The 20,079-nt window shown below is 41.9% G+C and overlaps 2 protein-coding genes across 3 annotated transcripts in view; one reads left to right on the forward strand and one right to left on the reverse strand.

Annotated features, from left to right (window-relative positions):
- Positions 1–5,261: 5,261 nt before the first annotated feature.
- On the reverse strand, positions 5,262–16,529 carry LOC128523890 (protein lifeguard 3). 2 transcript variants are annotated; one of them, XM_053496068.1, is made up of 12 exons: positions 16,461–16,529; positions 13,766–14,004; positions 11,863–11,909; positions 11,673–11,737; positions 11,509–11,562; positions 11,340–11,390; positions 11,100–11,139; positions 10,902–10,939; positions 9,560–9,647; positions 9,057–9,152; positions 6,029–6,082; positions 5,262–5,791 (listed from the first exon to the last, which is right to left on the reverse strand). In XM_053496068.1, the coding sequence occupies exons 2-12, from the start codon at positions 13,977–13,979 to the stop codon at positions 5,642–5,644; spliced, it is 897 nt and encodes a 298-aa protein (XP_053352043.1). In that variant the 5' UTR covers positions 13,980–14,004; positions 16,461–16,529; the 3' UTR covers positions 5,262–5,641. The 2 variants fall into 2 exon arrangements, with proteins under 2 accessions (XP_053352043.1, XP_053352041.1); XM_053496066.1 differs by lacking the exon at positions 11,863–11,909 and having other exon boundaries at positions 16,461–16,523.
- A 374-nt stretch (positions 16,530–16,903) lies between these two features.
- Positions 16,904–20,079, forward strand: part of gmppaa (GDP-mannose pyrophosphorylase Aa) — a 13,397-nt gene continuing 10,221 nt past the window's right edge. Inside the window, exon 1 of the mRNA XM_053496065.1 lies at positions 16,904–17,084. Within this exon, the coding sequence (XP_053352040.1) occupies positions 17,045–17,084 (40 nt within the window). The 5' untranslated portion in view covers positions 16,904–17,044. The remainder of the gene's footprint in view (positions 17,085–20,079) is intronic.

A 20,079-nucleotide genomic window follows, 5' to 3' on the forward strand; every position in this document is an offset into this window, starting at 1 on the left:
CTTCTTTAAGACAGAGTCACACTGAAGCTTCGTTATTTCCTCCAGTGGTGCTGTTTCAGAGTGCAGTGACGGGGACGTGACACTCGCCAAGACGACCTCAGACTGTTTTTTTACAATCGGGCACTCCATACACTCGTGTATGGGGATGAGCGAATGTGTTTGCAATTTGTTTTTAGAATAAAGTCAGTTCGGCTTTAAAGGCTTCCACTTTTCATGCACACATTGATATTCACAAAGCCAATGTATATTAAACAGGTGGTGCAGGTTTGGGGGATGAAGACAGAGATGCCAGGTTATTGGACATGTGCAGAGGAAGGATGAGGAAGTGAAGAAGGCCCAGGAGGAGGTTTGTTTATGGATGTGGTGAGGAAAGACATGCAGGGGATTGGAGTGACAAGGAAAGATGTGGAAGACAGGGTTAGGTGGATGGTAGATAACGTACGAGTGGACCGCAGTTTTATGAACATTCATAGATGCGGACAAATCGTGGAAGTAGCTCACGTATGGTACAAAAATAGACACTGCAGTGCACCAGATACCAATATTTCCAGTGAGTAAGAGAATGTATAAAATGTCTTAAGTCCGGTATATTGTGTGTGTGTGTGTGTGTGTGTGCGGGAGAAATCAGTCGGCCTCACTGGTTTCAGTGAATCAGTCCTGAAAGCTGTCCTGATAGTGAATAGTCCTAATTTCAGGAAAATCCTATTTACTGTTAAACAGCTCTAAGACAAAATGGTGTCCGGGATTCCCCTCGCGATTTAAAGGCGCAGAGACAACATTGTTACATTTACCATGTTTCCTTAGGCGCAATTACAGGTATTAACCACATGATGACAGTGTAGGGAAAAGGGAAAGATATTTAGGCATGTGGACTGCTATGGTTTATATTGTATATTCGTGTCAAAGGTGTAAAACACTTAGTTTGTCGGACTTAAAAACAAATCTGACTTATGAACGTGTTCCTGAAACAGAACTCATTTGTAAGTTGAGGACGACCTGTACTGATACCTGTTATTTACAGAGAGTTGGATAGTTTTTGTGTAACCCAGCTGCTGGGTTGAAGTTTGCTTGGCCCCTCCCTCAAAGTTTACCGGTGGATTCAGCGGCTGTCAGTCAGAGCTTCGTGTCTCTCTTGAGCTCCCACACCGCTGATGACGGTTCATTTAAGGGAAGATGGTGTTAAATACAAGGTCTGTATTCACATGTTCACTCACCTAAGTCACATATGACTGAAAAATTATCACTATATGAAACATTTATTACTGTTACCGTGTTAATGTTACACTTAAACTTTAGCTAACAATAGCTGCTAGTTAGCCACTGAGCCCCACCTGTGTGTGAAAGAAATGGATAAGATGTCTGAGCTTTTTATCTTTCTCTGTAGAATGTTTGCAGGGTGACGAAGATGGTGAAGTGATGAATGAACACTAAACTGTAACTGTAGTGCTAGCATGACGCAGGCATTTAGTTAGGTTGCTAGCGTTAGCAAACACATTAACTAGTCTGACTTAAAATATATATATATTAAGGAGGTTTATCCTAAAAGCCATGCTTATTTTTCGGTTTTATTGTTGGTAGTAGCTGTCTCCATGTTTTTGTTTCAGGTTATCTATACCCTATGTTAATGGACAGCTTTGTCATTTTTTATTTAGTATCAATCCTATTACACACTAAATTAATAGTCTTATTCACTTAATCTTTGCTCTTTAACAAAATGTTCTAAGGTTCTAAGGTTGGAACCAACATGGTGGAGTACCTCCAGCAGGCTGAAGTGTCAAGGCCGCACCCCTACATCCTGACGTTGGCATGTTCCAGTGTAACTGGGGTCAGAGTGCAGGGTCGGCCATGGCACAGCGCCCCTGGAGCAGAAAGAGTTAAGGGCCTTGCCGATCAGTAACTCAGTGCCTTGGCCCTCTGAGCCACCACTGCCCATCATGTGGGTTACTAGGTTACTAACTATAAGTATCATCAGTCACACACTGTTGGGAAGATACGTCTTTAGTCATGGCTTAAAGATTGCCAGAGACTCAGCTGTACAGACATCTAGAGGAAGTTCATTCCACCACCTAGACACCAGACCAGGAAAGAGTCTAGATGCATGTCTTCCTCGAGCAGTGCCGGAGGATCGGCGGGAACGTGGTGCGGTGCGTGATGTGATTAGAGCAGAGAGGTAAGTGGGTGCTGGGCTGTTTTTAGCTTCGGAGGCAAGCATCAGGGTTTCGAATTTGAAGCGGGCAGCTACAGGAAGCCAGTGTGGGGAGCGAAGGAGTGGGGTGCAGAGGACTAACTGTGGACAGAGGAAGACCTGCCTGGAGTGAGTTGCATTGGTCCAGTCTTGATTGGTCCTGGGATAGGCTCCAGGCCCCCTGTGACCCTGTACAGAGGATAAAGTAGTATACACCTCAGCGCCAGCTCTTTATGTCACTACGAACTGATCATTTAGATCATAAAAGATGCAGTTCATTATAAATCTAAACGTATCACTATAATAATACTTTAAAAAAATCGCTGTTTGTTTTTGTTTCAGGTGAGTTTTGTGAAAATCAAAGTATCCGCCATTCGTTCATCAGAAAGGTGAGAGGTTCCGTGTTCACGTTTGTGTGAGTATTGTTAATAAACAGACTAAACACGCAACGCGTCATCACCGTCTCACACACACACACACACACACACACACACACACCCAATCCCTCACACCGTACATCTATATACACAAACCTCTTACTGTTTCTGTCTTACAAACGTTCAGATATCCGGACTAAAACCTTTGCTTCTGTCATTCACCTGAAGGTTTCTAAGCCACAGAAAGACATGTTTAGTAAAGTGTGTGTGTTTAATCTTATACTGAAAGTTCTCTCTCTGCCACAGGAGACGGTTTCCTGTGAATCTGGTCCTCCTGTTCATATTTGTAAGTGTTTAAGTGATACTGAAGTTCAGGCTGTAGGACGACAGAATGTCTGAATGTTTCAGCCCAAATATTTTACTTTTCCTGCGGGTGACTGTATTGTTCTTCTATTCTCTGTAGGTGTAGAAATGTGCCAGGCTAAATCTGTTTGTCTCTCGCCATGTCCTATATGACAGGAGCATTAGCGAGGTTAGACACGCACATAATGACATTATAACTCACCTAAATGAAGCTCTAATGGATCTAATGGATGTTACATCCTCCTTCAGAGATGGAAAAAAGGCTGGTAACCAAGTTAGCACTGGAATGGTGAGAGACCTGTTGAACTGTGGGTATTGAGTTGCATATCATTCAATTCAATTCAATTTTATTTGTATAGCGCTTTTAACAATTGACATTGTCCCAAAGCAGCTTCACACAATCAAAAGAATTATTAAAGTCTGTATGAAATGCGAATATGTATGAATCAAAATGATAAGACTGTCCCTGATGAACAAGCCGAGGACTTCTAGCCAGCCAGCACTTTATCTTCACTGAGATCTTCACGTGATTTATAAGAGATTTATTCATCATTGCTAGTTTTTAAAAAAGATTATATAAACATATTTAATATAACCATATTAATATAAAAGAATCAGTAAGATACTGATAAGCATCAGGTGATATTTGAATATTTATATTATTGAGTTGATGAAACGTTGGACTAAGTCAACTCTAAGGAAATATAATGAATTGAGCCCACAACCAATACTACAAGAGCTGACTTAAATATTTAACTTTAAAGGTGAGTTAATTTAAGACTTTAAACCGGGTACACAATGTGTCAATCAAACAGAGATAATAATTTCTAGTAATTAGGTTTAAAAGGTGGGGGTCTGATCAAAGATAAGGCAATTACTGTTAACATGGGGTATTTTTTAATGGAAAGAACACTAGTGTAAATGAAGTCTTGAATGACAGAATGTTTATTTATGGTAGCATTAATATCAGTAGGTCAGTGTGAGTTTAAATGTAATATATTTTAGTACAATAAAGAAGCTAACGACTTGTTCCAGCCCCCCTGCAGGTAAGTTTTGGGTCGAGATCGCTGAGATCCGGTCCGACAGTCCGAAACGTGGGTGAGGTACAGCCCTGGGGGAGTCCCTCATATTGCTGTATATTTGGTCTAGAATGTTTTTTCCCCTTACTGGAAAACTCTGGTGTTGGTGATATGTGGGCAGTACAGTCCTGAGATCACGGTGGGTAAAATCACCAGCTATTGACCACAGCGTCTGGATGTGGCGTCTCAGGCCTGCTGATGGAGTCGTACAGAGTTTCCAGTGCGGTCATGTAATCTGACTCCGGCGGGATGTAAACAGCCTGCAAAGACACTGTATGAAGGGGCCCTTAGTACCGTAGATAGACGGGTCTACATACACTTCACCGTTAAAACTCCCTAGAACACAGCTTTTCAACATCCTGCACGTCCCTACGCCATCTGCTGATGTAAAGTCTCTATCGAGGAGGATGAAGCAAACATGTCTGCCACGAGGGGGCGCCGTGATGTCCTCTTATATTGTAATAAGAATAGGAGATCATTTTGACTAGATTTAATATGATTTCACTTGACCCTTTGGCTGTGAAATACGTGTTTATTACGGCACTTTACACAAACTCCTGTCATCTGACAAAAGGAGAATGAGACCTACAGATGGCACTAAAGTCATTTTCTTTGTAACCGCCTTTAAACAAACAACAAAAAGCCTGTTTTTTCTACTTGACCTCATCAGATCAGTCATTCTTTACTCCTATGTTTATGCAGAATTATAACACTTGTTCCTCCTGTTGTTTGAGTTCAGGGTGAGCACTTTTTAAATGAGAACATATGTTTTAAGTTACATTAGTGTCTCATGGTGACAGTATGATACAAGACTCAATTCTGATTTCTTTTGTTTCTTTTTGTGTATCGAGTGTCAGCAGCTGTTGGTGGTGTGTTGCTTGGCATCGGGTCCTCTCCGAGCCTCCACAGCGGAGTTGTTGAACCCCGGGAGGGCTAGTGGTTAGCACAGTCTGGAATTTTACCTACATGTAAATACACACACACACACACACACACACACACTAAACCTGGAAGTAAACACATGACTCTGACCCTGTGTGTTTAAACAGAAAAATCCCCAAACCGTGCTGGACCTCTGCTCTACAGAATAATGCATGGTGGATTTGGTGAAGTTTAAAAAGTTTGGCGAACATAAATAAATGCGAATACATGCAGAATATGGTCTCTATTGTAGCTTTATTGTTTTTTTTAAATAATGATTTGATAAATTTTAGTTAGTGTACATCTACACATTTGTACAGTAGTTTGATGAACAGTCATAACATTTACGTGTAGGCATTGTGTTAATCTGTGACCCTCAAACAGCGAGCCTCTCTCCAAGGACTATATAACTTTTAATTTATTCAAAATTGCCTTAATTTAATACTTTATGCTTTAAAAAATCTAATAAAAAAGGTAGTTTAAATTCATCTACACAGAAATGCACTTAATTGCGCCCCATTTTTTTTTCACCTGTGACTTTTCCAGAGTGGACAGTGTGATCAGAGCGCCACCTGGTGTTGAAAAGTAGCATGCATTTCTCAAAGTATAGCAGAAAGGGGGGGGCTCACTTCCATATTACATTTACCTGGTCCTCACTCTGCTAGTCATACAGGAATGTGTGTGTGTGGTGTGTGTGTGTGTGTGTGTGTCTGTGTTTATTCATTTCTGGAACCGATGAGCTGCAGCATGAAGAGGAACAACTGGATGATGTCAGTGTAGAGGGTCAGAGCTCCAAATACGTACTCCTCTGGGCTCAGACTGAGGGTCCGGTTCCCCAACAGCAGCTGAGTGTCATATGCCAAGAACTACACACACACACACACACACACACACACACACACACACACACACACACACACACAGAGTGATTACAGCAGCTTAACATTCACATGTACAGTTTGGTTTATCTTCTTTTGGTAATATTGTATGAGGTTTAAAACACTTTACAACAAACAAGTAATGGTATAACACACACTGACACACACTCTCACAGATACACACACACACACACACACAGTGAGAGTGATGGAGGGTGTACTCACCAGAGTGTAGATGATGGCTCCGAGAGCAGCGTAAAGCATGTGTAGCCATGGAATCTAAACACAGAAGAGGAAAACACTGAATACACACACAGTACGTGTGAGTGAGTATGTACTGTATGTTACAGCATGTGTTAGTAGTGTGTGTGTGTTTCATTATAGAAAGACTATCAATTCGATTCAATTTTATTTGTATAGCGTTTTTAACAATTGTCATTGCCGCAAAGCAGCTTCACACAATTAAAAGAATTATTTAAGTGTGTATGAGATGTGAGTGTGTGTGAATCAGAATGATCAGAACGTCCCTGATGAACGAGCCGAGGGTGACGGTGCTGAGGGAAAAACTCCGTGAGATGGTAATAGGAAGAAACCTTGAGAGGAACCAGACTCAACAGGGAACCCATCCCTCAGATGTTAATATGGAGTCCAGGTAGTTATTGGAGACTCAGGAAGACTTGTAGGAAATTCCAGTCCTGAACTATCGAGCAACTGCAGCCAAGTCAAGTCCTCAGAGAAACAGCTGTCAACACCAGTCGAGGCCAGAACCATCTTCTAGGTAGAGAGAACCATCCCCAGACACCAGACGTATACCAAGAGACACACGGGGCATCCATGTGACAAGATCTCCGACCAGAAGCGGGGCTCCAGGATGGGTCAGACAGATCCGGAGGGCAGAAGGAGTCTGGATCACTAGCAGCTCAGGAACAACATGTGTAGCTCAACAGCAACACAGCAACTATCACACAACCATGGCACTATAAGAGAGAGAGGCACTATAAAACCATTAAGAAGACCCTCTAGATGTCTGCACAGCTAAGTCTCTGGCAATCTTCGAACGACGCCTTAAGACCGATTTGTTCCTTTAATATTTGGCAGTGGCAAGGATCCAATCCTGATCCCTCTACTCACTAGGGAGGCACAACAAGCGTACTTTGTCCTCATTCCCAAGGAAGTGGATGATTACAATTTGCTAAAAAAAGGAGATCCTAACTTGCTGTGACCTCTCCAGTGGTTGTGCAACCACAAAGTTCCATTGATGAGTTTGCAACCTTCCGGTCCCTCCCTGGACCCAGCTGGACCACCTGTACCAAATGGCATGCTGGTGGTTACAACCAGAGCTTTTAACTTGACTGGTTCTTGCGCTTCCTTGAATAAAAGCAGCTGAAACTGGGACAAGCTTCTCTTGGTGGTTTGGGAAACATCTCAAGAGAAAAAACACTGAGCTTTGTCATTAAACCTGTTAAAAAGGTAAATAAAACAACTGCTGGCAGTTTGAGTGACAGGGTCATGAACTAGTCCAACACCAAGAGCTAAACAAGTTTGTGAATCAGTTCCAGGATGTGTTTTCCACCGAACCGGGACTCATTTATCTGGTGCATGAGATCAAGTCCTTGCCAGGTGTAATTGTCCACCAGTGTACCTACAGAGTCCCGGAAGCCCGCAGTCATGCCATTGAAACTGAGGTCACTAAAATGTTGCACGATGGCATTATAGGTGAGTCCACTAGCCCCTGGTCCATCATGGACGAGACCAACCTCGACTTCAGAGTTCCCACCACATCAGCAACTCAACTTCAATCACTCCTTCCTGGTGCACCCTGATGCTTCGGAGACCAAGCTCAGCTTTGTTCAAAAGTAATAACCATCCAATCCTGTATGTGAGCAAAAATCTCACGCCAGTGGAGTAAAAATACACTGACATTAGGTAAGAGCCTCCTGCCATCAAATCAACCTTAGAGGAACTGAAGTACTTCCTGGCTGGGAGGCACTTCACCCTAGTGACCGATTATGCTCATCTACAGTGGATGGTAAGGGCTAAGAACATCAACCCTGGCATCACTCACTGGTTACTGACAAAAAATATTAGAAGTCAGGTAGAAGTGTCAGAAGCGGTAAAACGGTCAGAGTTATAAGAGTGGGGAGAAAGATCTGGTGGATGCAGTGGGTCATTTGATGGAAAAATATGATGGTAGGAAATAGCGAGGTGATTGTTTGCTTTACATCTCAGTTCCCCCTCATGTCTGTGTTTCCTTCTGGCTCTCCCTTTTAGTTATGCTGTCATAGTTAGTCCTGTCGGAGTCTCTGCTTGCACTCTACAGTTAATATACATTCACATTATACATTGTGTGACTGTGACCATACCTAACTGTTATCTCTCCTCTTCTTCTCTCTCCTCTTCTGTTCTCTCTCCCCCTCTCTCTGTCGAACTACACATGTTGTTCCTGAGCTGCCAGTGATCCAGACTCCCTCTGACCCATCCTGAAGCCCAGCTTCTGGTTGGAGATCTCGTCACATGGATGCCCTGTGTGTCTCTTGGTATACGCCTGGTGTCTGGGGACGGTTTCACTCTACCATGAAGACGGTTCTGGCCTCGACTGGTGTTGACAGCTGTTTCTCTGAGGACTTGACTTGGCTGCAGTTGCTCAAAACTTCAGGACTGGAATTTCCTACAAGTCTACCTGGGTCTTCAATAACCACCTGGACTCCATATTAACATCAATTAACATCTCCTGTTATACAGAACTTCCAGCCTCCTAACACACAGTATGAGTGCAGATCAATCCCTGCTCTCTGTTTCACCCAGATGAGGATGGGTTCCCTGGTGAGTCTGGTTCCTCTCAAGGTTTCTTCCTATTACCATTTCAGGGAGTTTTTCCCTCAGCACCGTCACCCGCGGCTTGTTCATCAGGGACGATCTGATCATTTTAATTCATACACATTAACACCTTATACAAACTTAATTAATTCTTTTGATTGTGTAAAGCTGCTTTACGACAATGACAATTGTTAGTGCTATACAAATAAAATTTAATTAAATTGCTTATTGGGGATGTGAGGTGATGAAAAGAGAGTAAAAGGTGTAACAGATTACAGCAGGAGAAAGGTTTTAGATGCTGGTTCAGTTAAACTTGCAGAATGGGAAAAAAGTCATTAAGGAAGGTGGAGATAATGGTGCACCATGTGGGTATGGAAGGACTAAAGTGGGGAGAAATTAATGAACGGTTCACAGTGTCGCGATCAGTAACACTTACATACTGAAAGGAGAGAACGATGGTTGCGATGATGCCTGTGATAAGAAGCACAATGGCCAGAACACAGAACAAACCGGTACAGGAGGTGAAGTCCACCTGAACACACACACACACACACACACACACACACGGTCCTTAAGTAAGAATCAGTTCCCCACATCGTGTCTTCTAAACAAAGACATCACTGAGCTCATAATGGGAGAAAATGTTGATCAGGATTTCTCACACTGAGGTCATTCACTCACACACACATACACACACACAAACACACACACAAACACAATGTTGTTAGAGTATAAATGTTAGGTTTGTCCAGTATTGGGGTAAAATATAGAGGCAGGGTGACTCAGGGGATCTGTGCCGGGGAGAACGCTCCCGGTCGGTTTAACCAGCAGGACATAAATGTTTTAAGAGGGACAGAAGGCCATTGTAAGACGAGACAACGGGTTCATTCGATAAGGCTGAACAAAGACGTGTTTTCAGAGTGTGTGTCCGATCTTTACCTTGGTCTGGAAACTGAAGACTGTGACGGAGACACACACCACCGCTGTTATTCCCAAAGCTAAGAACACGGACTTCGTCTCGTAATAACTAGAACCACAAAGGACGGGGAGGATTTAAACACATTCATCAACACTCTCATCCGTTTTATTGTTACTAACAGACCTGAGAGTCCAGGCAGGTGACTGAGCACGGGATGTGGAAATATTAAAGAGCAACAACACGATTGTGAATTGTCACAAGAATCACAGTCCGGAGTGTACACACACCAGGAGGTGGTCAAGAAGTTTAAATTTATTACAAACAAAATACACGAAATATTCAATTTACATTAGTGTTCAGACCCATCACTTGGTTAAGCTCCTTTGCAGCACTGACAGACTCGAGTCTGCTTGTGAATGATGCTACGAGCTTCTTCTTTGTCTTTCGGCTGTTCCCTTTCAGGGGTCGCCACAGCGAATCATCTGCCTCCATCTAACCCTATCCTCAGCATCCTCTCCTCTTACACCAACTAACTTCATGTCCTCTCTCACTGCATCCATAAATCTCCTCTTTGGTCTTCCTCTAGACCTCCTGCCTGGCAGTTCCAACCTCAGCATCCTTCTACTGATATATTCACCATCTCTCCTCTGAACATGTCCAAACCACCTCAATCTGGCCTCTCTGAATTTATCTCCAAACATCTAACTCTTTTTTAAATTCAGTTCAGCACATCCTCCTCCTATCAGTCCGCCTTGAGATGCTTCTACAACCTGTCTATGTAAGGTCTCCGACGTGTTTGTGTATGAATGAAATATGAAATATAGTCAAAACCATGCCATGAGGTCAAGAGAATGATCTGTAGACCTGCGAAGACAGGATTATTGGGTTCTAGTCCGGACTCAGTTGTTCTGAAGCCACTCCTGTGTTTTCTTGTTGAACTGTGAACATCATCCCAGCCTGAGATCCTGAGCACTCTGGAGAAGGTTTTTACTCAGGATAGAGGATAACTCTTGATTTGATCTGCATCCATTCTTCCCTCTATACTGACTTGTCTCCTTCCGCAGATCTGTGTCTAAGACAATCCTGTCTCGCAGGTCCACACATAATTCTCTCGACCTTGACCACAATCTGGTGTGAGACCTTACATAGACAGGTGTGTGTGTGTGTGTGTCCCAATGAAGTCAGTTAGGCACAGGTGGACTCCAGTCAAGGTGTAGAAACATCTCAAGGTGGACTGATCAGAGGTGGAGGATGTGCTGAAGCGTCATAACAAAGGGTCCAAATGTTTATGGAAATGGAATATTTCAGTCTTTATTTTTTAATAAATAAACATCTGTTTATGTGTGTGTGTGTGTGTCTAACCTCGCTAATGCTCCTGTCATATAGGACATGGCGAGAGTCTGTGGGAGAGACAAACAGATTTAGCCTGGCACATTTCTACACCTACAGAGAATAGAAGAACAATACAGTCACCCGCAGGAAAAGTAAAATATTTGGGCTGAAACATTCAGACATTCTGTCGTCCTACAGCCTGAACTTCAGTATCACTTAAACACTTACAAATATGAACAGGAGGACCAGATTCACAGGAAACCGTCTCCTGTGGCAGAGAGAGACCTTTCAGTATAAGATTAAATACACAACAATAAAACAATCTTAACTACAGGAGAGGTGCAGGAAAGTTTTGACACCCCATTAGCTCAAACATCATGGCTAAGCCACAGAGAGACATGCTACTATAAAGTGCCAAAACTTTTGCACCTGCTTTTCAGAACCTGATCCAGAAACATATAAACTCACCTGGCGTTTTCACTGCACACCAACACGAGGTATACGGGGAAAAACACACCGCTGTGGAGGAAAAACACCCCATCACAAAGTACATCTTCATCATCATCTTCATCAGGACGTGCTTTCACTGTGTGTGTGTGTGTGTGTGTGTGTGTGTGGATAAATAAGCAGCACTCACAAGGACAGCCAGAGAATCACAGGATACTCGACGACGAAATCATGCACAGGATCGCTGCAGAACATAAACACACGTGTCATGTGTGTGTGTGTGTGTGTGTGTGTGTGTGTGTGTGTGTGAGACGGCGATGAAGTGTTTTCAGTCTGTTTATTAACGATACTCACACAAACGTGAACACGGCTACGATGGAGGTTGTGAATGACAGCTGTGCCGCCAAAATAAGATAAACCTGCAACGACACCGACGACACACACAGTGTTTCCTCCTGCTTGAACTTACACACGGCTTCTGCTGCACTCAGCGTTTAACACTCTTCAGTACTTATAGTCCAAACCTCGCTTCAGAACCTCTCACCTTTCTGATGAACGCATGGCGGATACTTTGATTTTCACAAAACTCACCTGAAACAAAAACAAACAGCGAAAAAGTTACTTTTATTGATTGTTTTTTTTTTTTGTGAGTTTAAATTATTATCATAGTGATACGTTCAGATTTATAATGAACTGCATCTTTTATGATCTAAATGATCAGTTCGTAGTGACATGAAGAGCTGGTACCATAAAGGGGTGAGTGAGGATGATTCCAGAACCGCCGAATGATGGGCCCTTAAAAATCATACGCCGAGTAATCAGAACATTGCTTTCACAAGGGACTCAGGATCTCTAGCGCCACCCCTGGTGATAAATAAAACTACAGCGGTACCTCGGCATACGGACGCCCCGCCCACAAATGCACAAAAAGCTTAAGAACTGAAATTTTGCAAGAAATGTGCCTCGGCATACGAGCAGCCGAGTCGATCCAGACCGAACGCTAGCTAAGTTGCGTGTACGTTCGCGAGCCGTTCAAAACTTCAGTGGCATCAGTGAAAAGCCAAGCGAAGTGAGTTTATGTATTATTTGTGGGTTTTTTGCATTTTGTGTAAGATTTAGTGAAGACGTTGCACCACGGGTCTCAATAATGTCAGCGAGAAGAAAAGGGAGTCGCTTTCAGTTTGGTTTTTAAAGCAGCCGGTGCTGAGAGGAACCATAAATTAATGTTAAGTGAGGTTTAATGTCTATTTATTACACATTTTACTTTATAATTAATTAATTTACATGTCTTTTCTAAAGGTTTTGATTGATGTATTGGTAATATTTTCTGCATTTACATTATTTCCTATGGGACAATGTGTTTCACAATACGACATTTCACCTTAAGAACTCGCCTCCGGAACAGATTAAACTTATATACAGAGGTATTTAATTCGATTTTATTTCTATAGCGCTTTTAACGATGGTCATTGTCGCAAAGCAGCTTCACACAATCTAAGAAAATTATTGAAGTTTTGTATGTGTGTGAATCAGAATGAACAGTGATGAACGAGCCGAGTGTGACGGTGCTGAGGGAAAAACTCCCTGAGATGGTAATAGGAAGAAACCTTGAGAGGAACCAGACTCAACAGGGAACCCATCCTCATCTGGGTGATAACGGATCCACTGTGTATGAAGAATAATTTCCATAAAACTTCATCAAGTACAATTAAGGAACAAGTAACAAGGCATGATGGATCCATGTTCTCATTCTGTTTACGCCAAATTCTGACTCTACCATTTGAACGTCTCAACAGAAATCGAGACTCATCAGACCAGGCAACATTTTTCCAGTCTTCAAACTGTCCAATTTTGGTGAGCTCGTGCAAATTGTAGCCTCTTGTTCCTATTTGTAGTGGAGATGAGTGGTACCCGGTGGGGTCTTCTGCTGTTGTAGCCCATCCGCCTCAAGGTTGTGCGTGTTGTGGCTTAGCAAATGCTTTGCTGCATACCTCGGTTGTAACGAGTGGTTATTTCAGTCAAAGTTGCTCTTCTATCAGCTTGAATCAGTCGGCCCATTCTCCTCTGACCTCTAGCATCAACAAGGCATTTTCGCCCACAGGACTGCCGCATACTGGATGTTTTTCCCTTTTCACACCATTCTTTGTAAACCCTAGAAATGGTTGTGCGTGAAAATCCCAGTAACTGAGCAGATTGTAAAATACTCAGACCGCCCCGTCTGGCACCAACAACCATGCCACGCTCAAAATCGCTTAAATCACCTTTCTTTCCCATTCTGACATTCAGTTTGGAGTTCAGGAGATTGTCTTGACCAGGACCACACCCCTAAATGCATTGAAGCAACTGCCATGTAATTGGTTGATTAGATAATTGTTCCTAATAATCCTTTAGGTGAGTGTATGTGTGTGTGTGTGTGTGTGTGTGTGTGTGAGATGTCCATGGTGTACCCAGGTTGGAGGGAGGCGCTGATCCCGAGGACGTGTATGTGGGAATAACAGGCAGCGCCCCCGGTGCTGGTTCTCCTGGTCCGTGCCAGACTGTAGTGGGGAAGGTGTAGGGTGCGAAACCGTAATGTGGAGGAACAGGGTATTGCCCCTCCTGCTGAGGATAAGGATGACTCTGGGACTCTTCATATCTCGGCGGGGGATCAGACTTATACATGATGAAGATGATGAAGATGATGTTTCTGTGAAAGACAAACGCTGTGATAAGTGTTGAGTATAAATACCAGTCAGACACCACGGTGGACTAACAGGGTCTTTCCACGGGAAAGGTGGAATTTGGGTCATGAAAGTCCCCTGAAATCTTTTTCTTCTTTCTCACGCAGAACTTCTTTACCAGCAGTAACTTAGTTTTAAACAAAAGGTCACAAAATGCAAAGGCTTAATGCATTATTTCATAAATTTAAATACTGGTGTTATCTCTCTTCCTGGTAACGCCAGTGACAAGTTAGAGAAAAATCAGATCTATTTATGTCCTATGTTTGTGTTATAATTATAAAATGCACTAATGACAAACGGCCTGAAAAACTTCGCATAAGACTGCAAAATAAATAAGAATATTTCTAAACAAATGAAGTGAGACACCTGACGTAGCTTTTGCATTTGTCCAGAGCTCTTCATCTAGTGACCTCTGACCTCAGGAACAATTTCATATTATTAATTATAGTCAATTATTGTTGCAAAACTTTATTCTATTGTTTCCAATTATTGTTTTTTTATTTTATAAGATATCATGTCATTGTGAATCAGGTTTATTTCATGAAAAAAATATCTTTAGATAAAAAGTATACGCTCCCACTTCCATGTATGATCGTAGAGACATTTCCTTGAACCTGTCCTTTAAAAAGAAGGAAAATTATAAACATATTGAACTTTAAAAGATTCCATTTAAATGATTTTGGCATCAGCCAAATTAATAAATCATTTTTGTAGACTGACCCAAAATTGAACTTTACGCCCTGAGTGTATTCATGTTAGGGACAGGGGACACTCAGTGGTTGGGACATTGGACTATGGTTCGAGGAACCACTGCTGGGCCCCTGAGCGATGCCCCTAACCCTCCATGAGCTGTAATGTAAGTCGCTCCAGATAAGGGTGTCTGCCAAATGTCATAAATGTAATGTACAGGTGTTCCTAATAAAGTGAGCAGCGAGTGAATGTGTTGATCTATTTATTTATGCTTAATTGGCTGCGGCCAGAAATTACGTGAAAATGGTTGCCATGGTTACTCTAACAGGTTTTAAAGGGTTAGTGTGTTATGGAGCATGTCTGTGTTTATAAAGGCGGCTTTTCTCTTACATCATTTACACACTTTATACTGCACTATACACACACACATACACACACACACACACACACACACACACATACAATGTTTGGGATTCTACAAAAAAAGGTTTATTAATTTGGCTGATGCCAAAATCATTTAAATGGAATCTTTTAAAGTTCAATATGTTTATAATTTTCCTTCTTTTTAAAGGACAGGTTCGAGGAAATGTCTCTACGATCATACATGGAAGTGGGAGTGTGTACTTTTATCTAAAGATATTTTTGTCATAAAATAAATCTGATCCACAATAACATAATATCTTACATTATAAGTAATGTAAGTAAAACAATAATTGGAAACAAAAGAATAAAGTATTGTACAATATTTGACTATAATTAATAATATGAAATAAATGTCAGTCTAGCAGAAGTGCAAACAGTTGTGTATTAAATAAATAGAGTGAAGTACAAGCGGACGTAAATGTAATGTACAGGTGTTCCTAATAAACTGAGCACGAGTGAATCTATCTACTCCATTACTCATCGTCTAAACCACTTTATCCTGTATACAGGGTCGCCGGGGGGCGGAGCCTATCCTAGGAGATTTAGGGCATGAGGTGGGGTACACACACACACACACACACACACACACAGAGGTGTGAATCAGAAGCGGACCCTGGAGGTGCTATGTGACAGTGCTAACCCCCACACCACCGTACTGCCCTTAAATGTATCTATTTATTTTTAATTAGCTGCTGCTGATAATTAATTTAAAATGGTTGCCATGGATACAGTAACGGTTTAAAGGGTTAGTGTGATACGGTGTGTATCTGTGTTAAAAAAGGCGGCTTCTTTCTTAAACCTGTGCACTACTGAGGAGTGTGTATCATTACACACTATACACACTATACACACTATACACAGACTATATATATAAATCTACAGTATATACAGTACATGTTGTGTAAGCAGTGGTTATATACCATAAATACACACTACATCCTGCTGTGAGTGAAGAGGAGACATACAACAGGCAGAATACACACACACACATGTACATACAGTAGAGTTATACACACACATGTACGTACAGTAGAGTTATACACACACACACATGTACATACAGTAGAGTTATACACACACATGTACATACAGTAGAGTTCTACACACACTGAATATACAGAAAGGTCACTTCAAACGGTTTTAAAAAAGTTACATTTAATAATTTGTATCTTTATAACTAAGTTACATTGTATCATTCTGTGTTTCAGCAGTTACTGACAGTGTGTGAGGTTTATTCCTCCCAGGTGTAAGGTGTGTGTTGATGTGATGAGTGTGTGTGTGTGTGTGTGTGTGTGTGAGACACACTCACCCCAGGAGGAGAGCTCACTGCTGTTCCACACCAGACTTGGGACTTGGGACATCTGAAGCTCCAGGGCGGGGAGCGACATGTGATACCACTCATATGACGTCACAAGTGACGCGCCCAATCAGCGCGGGTGAAGTGGGTTTATACAGCACACATGAATCTACACATTCACCTGCTCCTCAAGACATAATCAGCCCGTGCAAGTGTGTGTGTGTGTGTGTGTGATATTAATATTAATCAAGTGGGGGGGAGAAGAGGTTGAGTAACTGTGAAACGTGATGAAGAGGAAGAGGAAGAGCCTGATGGATTTTAAGAAGAGGGAGTTAGACTGAATGGAGGATGAGGCGGATCATGACCACCAGGTGGCGGTAGTGCCACAGAGTGGAGGCGAACCGGAGTCACAGCAGAGAGGAGAAGAAGAGAGTAAAGGCGGAAGTGTAAACACACACACACACACAGACAGACAGACAGACAGACTGGTGATTATAATAGTGTGTGTTAGTGTTAGTTACAGATAAACACTCTGTTACACGGCTGTTATTTATTATTGTTTTAATTCTTTAATATCAGAGTTTAGGAGTGAGAGCATGGTGAAGGCTGTTATACTCATCGGAGGACCTCAGAAAGGTAAAGACAACAACAACAACATCAACAACAATAACAACAACAATAACAACAACAACAACAATAACACCAACATCAACAACAATAATAATAATAATAATAAAACTCAGAGATAAGTGAGGGTTATACACACTGTATATGTGTGAGGAAGTGATGATACTGTGTGTGTGTGTGTGTGTGTGTGTGTGTGTTATTTATCTTTATAGACTAAAAGGAGAAATAAACATAAATATATTACAGTTTTAATTATAAAATAAATAATATAAGTCATAATAAATACATTTGTGTGTTTGTGTTTATGTTTTTCACTTAAACCTGCTAGAAATAGTTTTTCAGCTGAATACACAGGTGTGAAAAAGAATAAACAAACAAATAAATAAATATTGCATATTTGTCTCTTAAATAATTCAGAACATCAAAGTAAGTTTTTATATTACACACAGATGATCTGATTAAATACAAAAAGCATTTTAAGGGACAAAATAAATCTGTCTAACCTTACCTGCCCCTGTGTGAAAAAGTAATTGCCCCCTAACCCTAATACCTAACGGGTTGTGCCCCAGGCGTTTGTGATGACGCCACCGAGTCTCTCACGTCGCTCTGGAGGGATTTTGTCCCGCTCTACTTTGCAGAATGGTTTATTTTCGGGGTCTCTGAATGTCCTGTTTAAGGATCTTTTCAGATTTAACTCAGGACTTTGACTAGGCCTGTCCAAAACCCTAGTGTTTGTCTTCCTGAGCCATTCAGTGGTGGACCTGCTGGTGTGTGTTGGATCATTGTCCCGCTGCAGAACCCGAGTGTGCTTGAGTGTGTTTAAGATCTTTCAGCCTGCTTCACTTTGTCAGACAGGTTTTATTTAAATGATTTCCTGATTCAACAGGTCCGGCATTACTCAGACTGTGGGTGTGTAATTTACAGTTTTTGCCCGTTGCTTGAACACATTTTGCAAAACTTCGCTCATTGTGCCAAAACTCTAAACACAAGTAAACATGACACAACACTGGGAAATATACCCTTCACATCTGTGTTAAATTGACACTCTGCTATCAAAACCTAACATTCCTTTGTCAAAATGTAACTCTGTTGACTAAATAACACATACGTGCATCATATGCAAACACTTTCAGATCAGGGGGAACACACTGGTCTACTTTATATAGAACACTGCAGGCTTTGATTTTCATTGTTTATTCAGAAGGCATATTTTCAGGAGACACATTTTTAAACAACCAAAAAAGCAACTAGGCCTACTCAATATACAAAAAACATAATACAGTAATAGAAAAAACACTATACTGTAAACACAAAAAAATCATGACAATTGTGCATACGTGGGCTCTCCCACATCACCACAAACCTGGGCTGATCTGATCTGTTCTGTACAACTATATTATGGAGAGCATCTAGAAATGTGAGTATATGTTGGCTATTGTATGGACCTAGTTTTGCATGATGATGCAGAAACCCTCGAAGGCTTATGGCGGCACACAATGTGTTATTTCCCCCGCGCTGCCCTGGGACCTGCACAATTGCCCTTTGGCCAATTACATTATGACCCCGTGGTCTTGTTTTGCACAGGTCGAATCCAGCTTCATCAATGAAAATGAATTCATGAGGCTGTGCAGCTCCATCCATGGCCAAGATTCTCTGTAAAAAAAAAAAAAGAGAACATATTACTGTACTACAGTGCTACACCTACAGAACCCTCAACCCATCACACAGGTACCTGTGTAGCTCTCAGAATGGATCCATGTGGTACTGATATGGTACATATTCAGCTGCTACTGGATTTCACCAATACTGTATTGTAAATGTAAAGGACAGTTACACTTACTCGTCAGCTGCTTCATGGTGATGCTGTGTTTTCCCAGGATGCGTCTAATGGTGGTGATGCTCACATGGTTTATGTTGTTGAACACTTGCCTGTCTGCAAGTATTTTCTTTCGTAGCTGGTGGAAACGGATGGCATTGTCTGCCCTCACTAGGTCCACAATGGCAAGTTCCTGCTGTTGTGTGAACAGGCGTTGGCGTCCTTGTAGTTGGCTAATTGGTGTTCAGTGTTGCAGGTTAGTGCCTTTAGGTGTGTATTTGAGTGGTTGCAATTACCCGATGTGTTTTGTATTCTGGATACATGTGTTTTCCAAATGGCACCCTGAGATTTCATTTTTGAAGAAGAAGAAGAGGAGGAAGGCGTGTTCGTAAGCAGAGAGAGAAGAGGAAAGGCAAGAGTTTAGGAGTGATAGTAGGGACTTTGAATGTTGGGACCATGACAGGGAAGGGAAGAGAGTTAGTTGATATGATGCAGAGAAGGAAGGTGGATATACTGTGTGTACAGGAGACCAGGTGGAAAGGTAGCAAGGCTAGAAGCTTAGGATCAGGGTTCAAATTGTTTTACCATGGTGTGGATAGGAAAATAAATGGAGTAGGAGTTATTCTAAAAGAGGAGTTTGTAAGTGATGTTCTAGAGGTGAAGAGAGTATCAGATAGGGTGATGAGTCTAAAGCTGGAAATTAAAGGGATAATGTTCAATGTTGTTAGTGGTAATGCCCCACAGGTAGGATGTGAGTTAAAAGAGAAGGAGAAATTCTGGAGTGAGTTAGATGAAGTGATGCAGAGCATCCCCAGAGGGAAGAGAGTGGTGATTGGTGCAGACTTCAATTGACATGTTGGGGAAGAGAACAGAGGTGATGAAAATGTGATGGGCAGGTTTGGTCTTCAGGACAGGAATGTAGAAGGACAGATGGTGGTGGACTTTGCAAAGAGGATGGAAATGGCAGTGGTAAATACTTTCTTCCAGAAGAGGCAGGAACATAGGGTGACATATAAGAGTGGAGGCAGAAGCACTCAGGTCGACTACATCTTGTGTCGACGTTGTAACCTGAAAGAGATCAGTGACTGCAAAGTGTTGGTAGGGGAGAGTGTAGCCAGACAACACAGAATGGTGGTGTGTAAAATAACCCTGGTGGTGAGGAAGGCGAAGAGGACAAAGGCAGAGCAG

This window comes from Clarias gariepinus, chromosome 5 (assembly GCF_024256425.1).
Source record: "Clarias gariepinus isolate MV-2021 ecotype Netherlands chromosome 5, CGAR_prim_01v2, whole genome shotgun sequence".
Lineage (NCBI taxonomy): Eukaryota > Metazoa > Chordata > Actinopteri > Siluriformes > Clariidae > Clarias > Clarias gariepinus.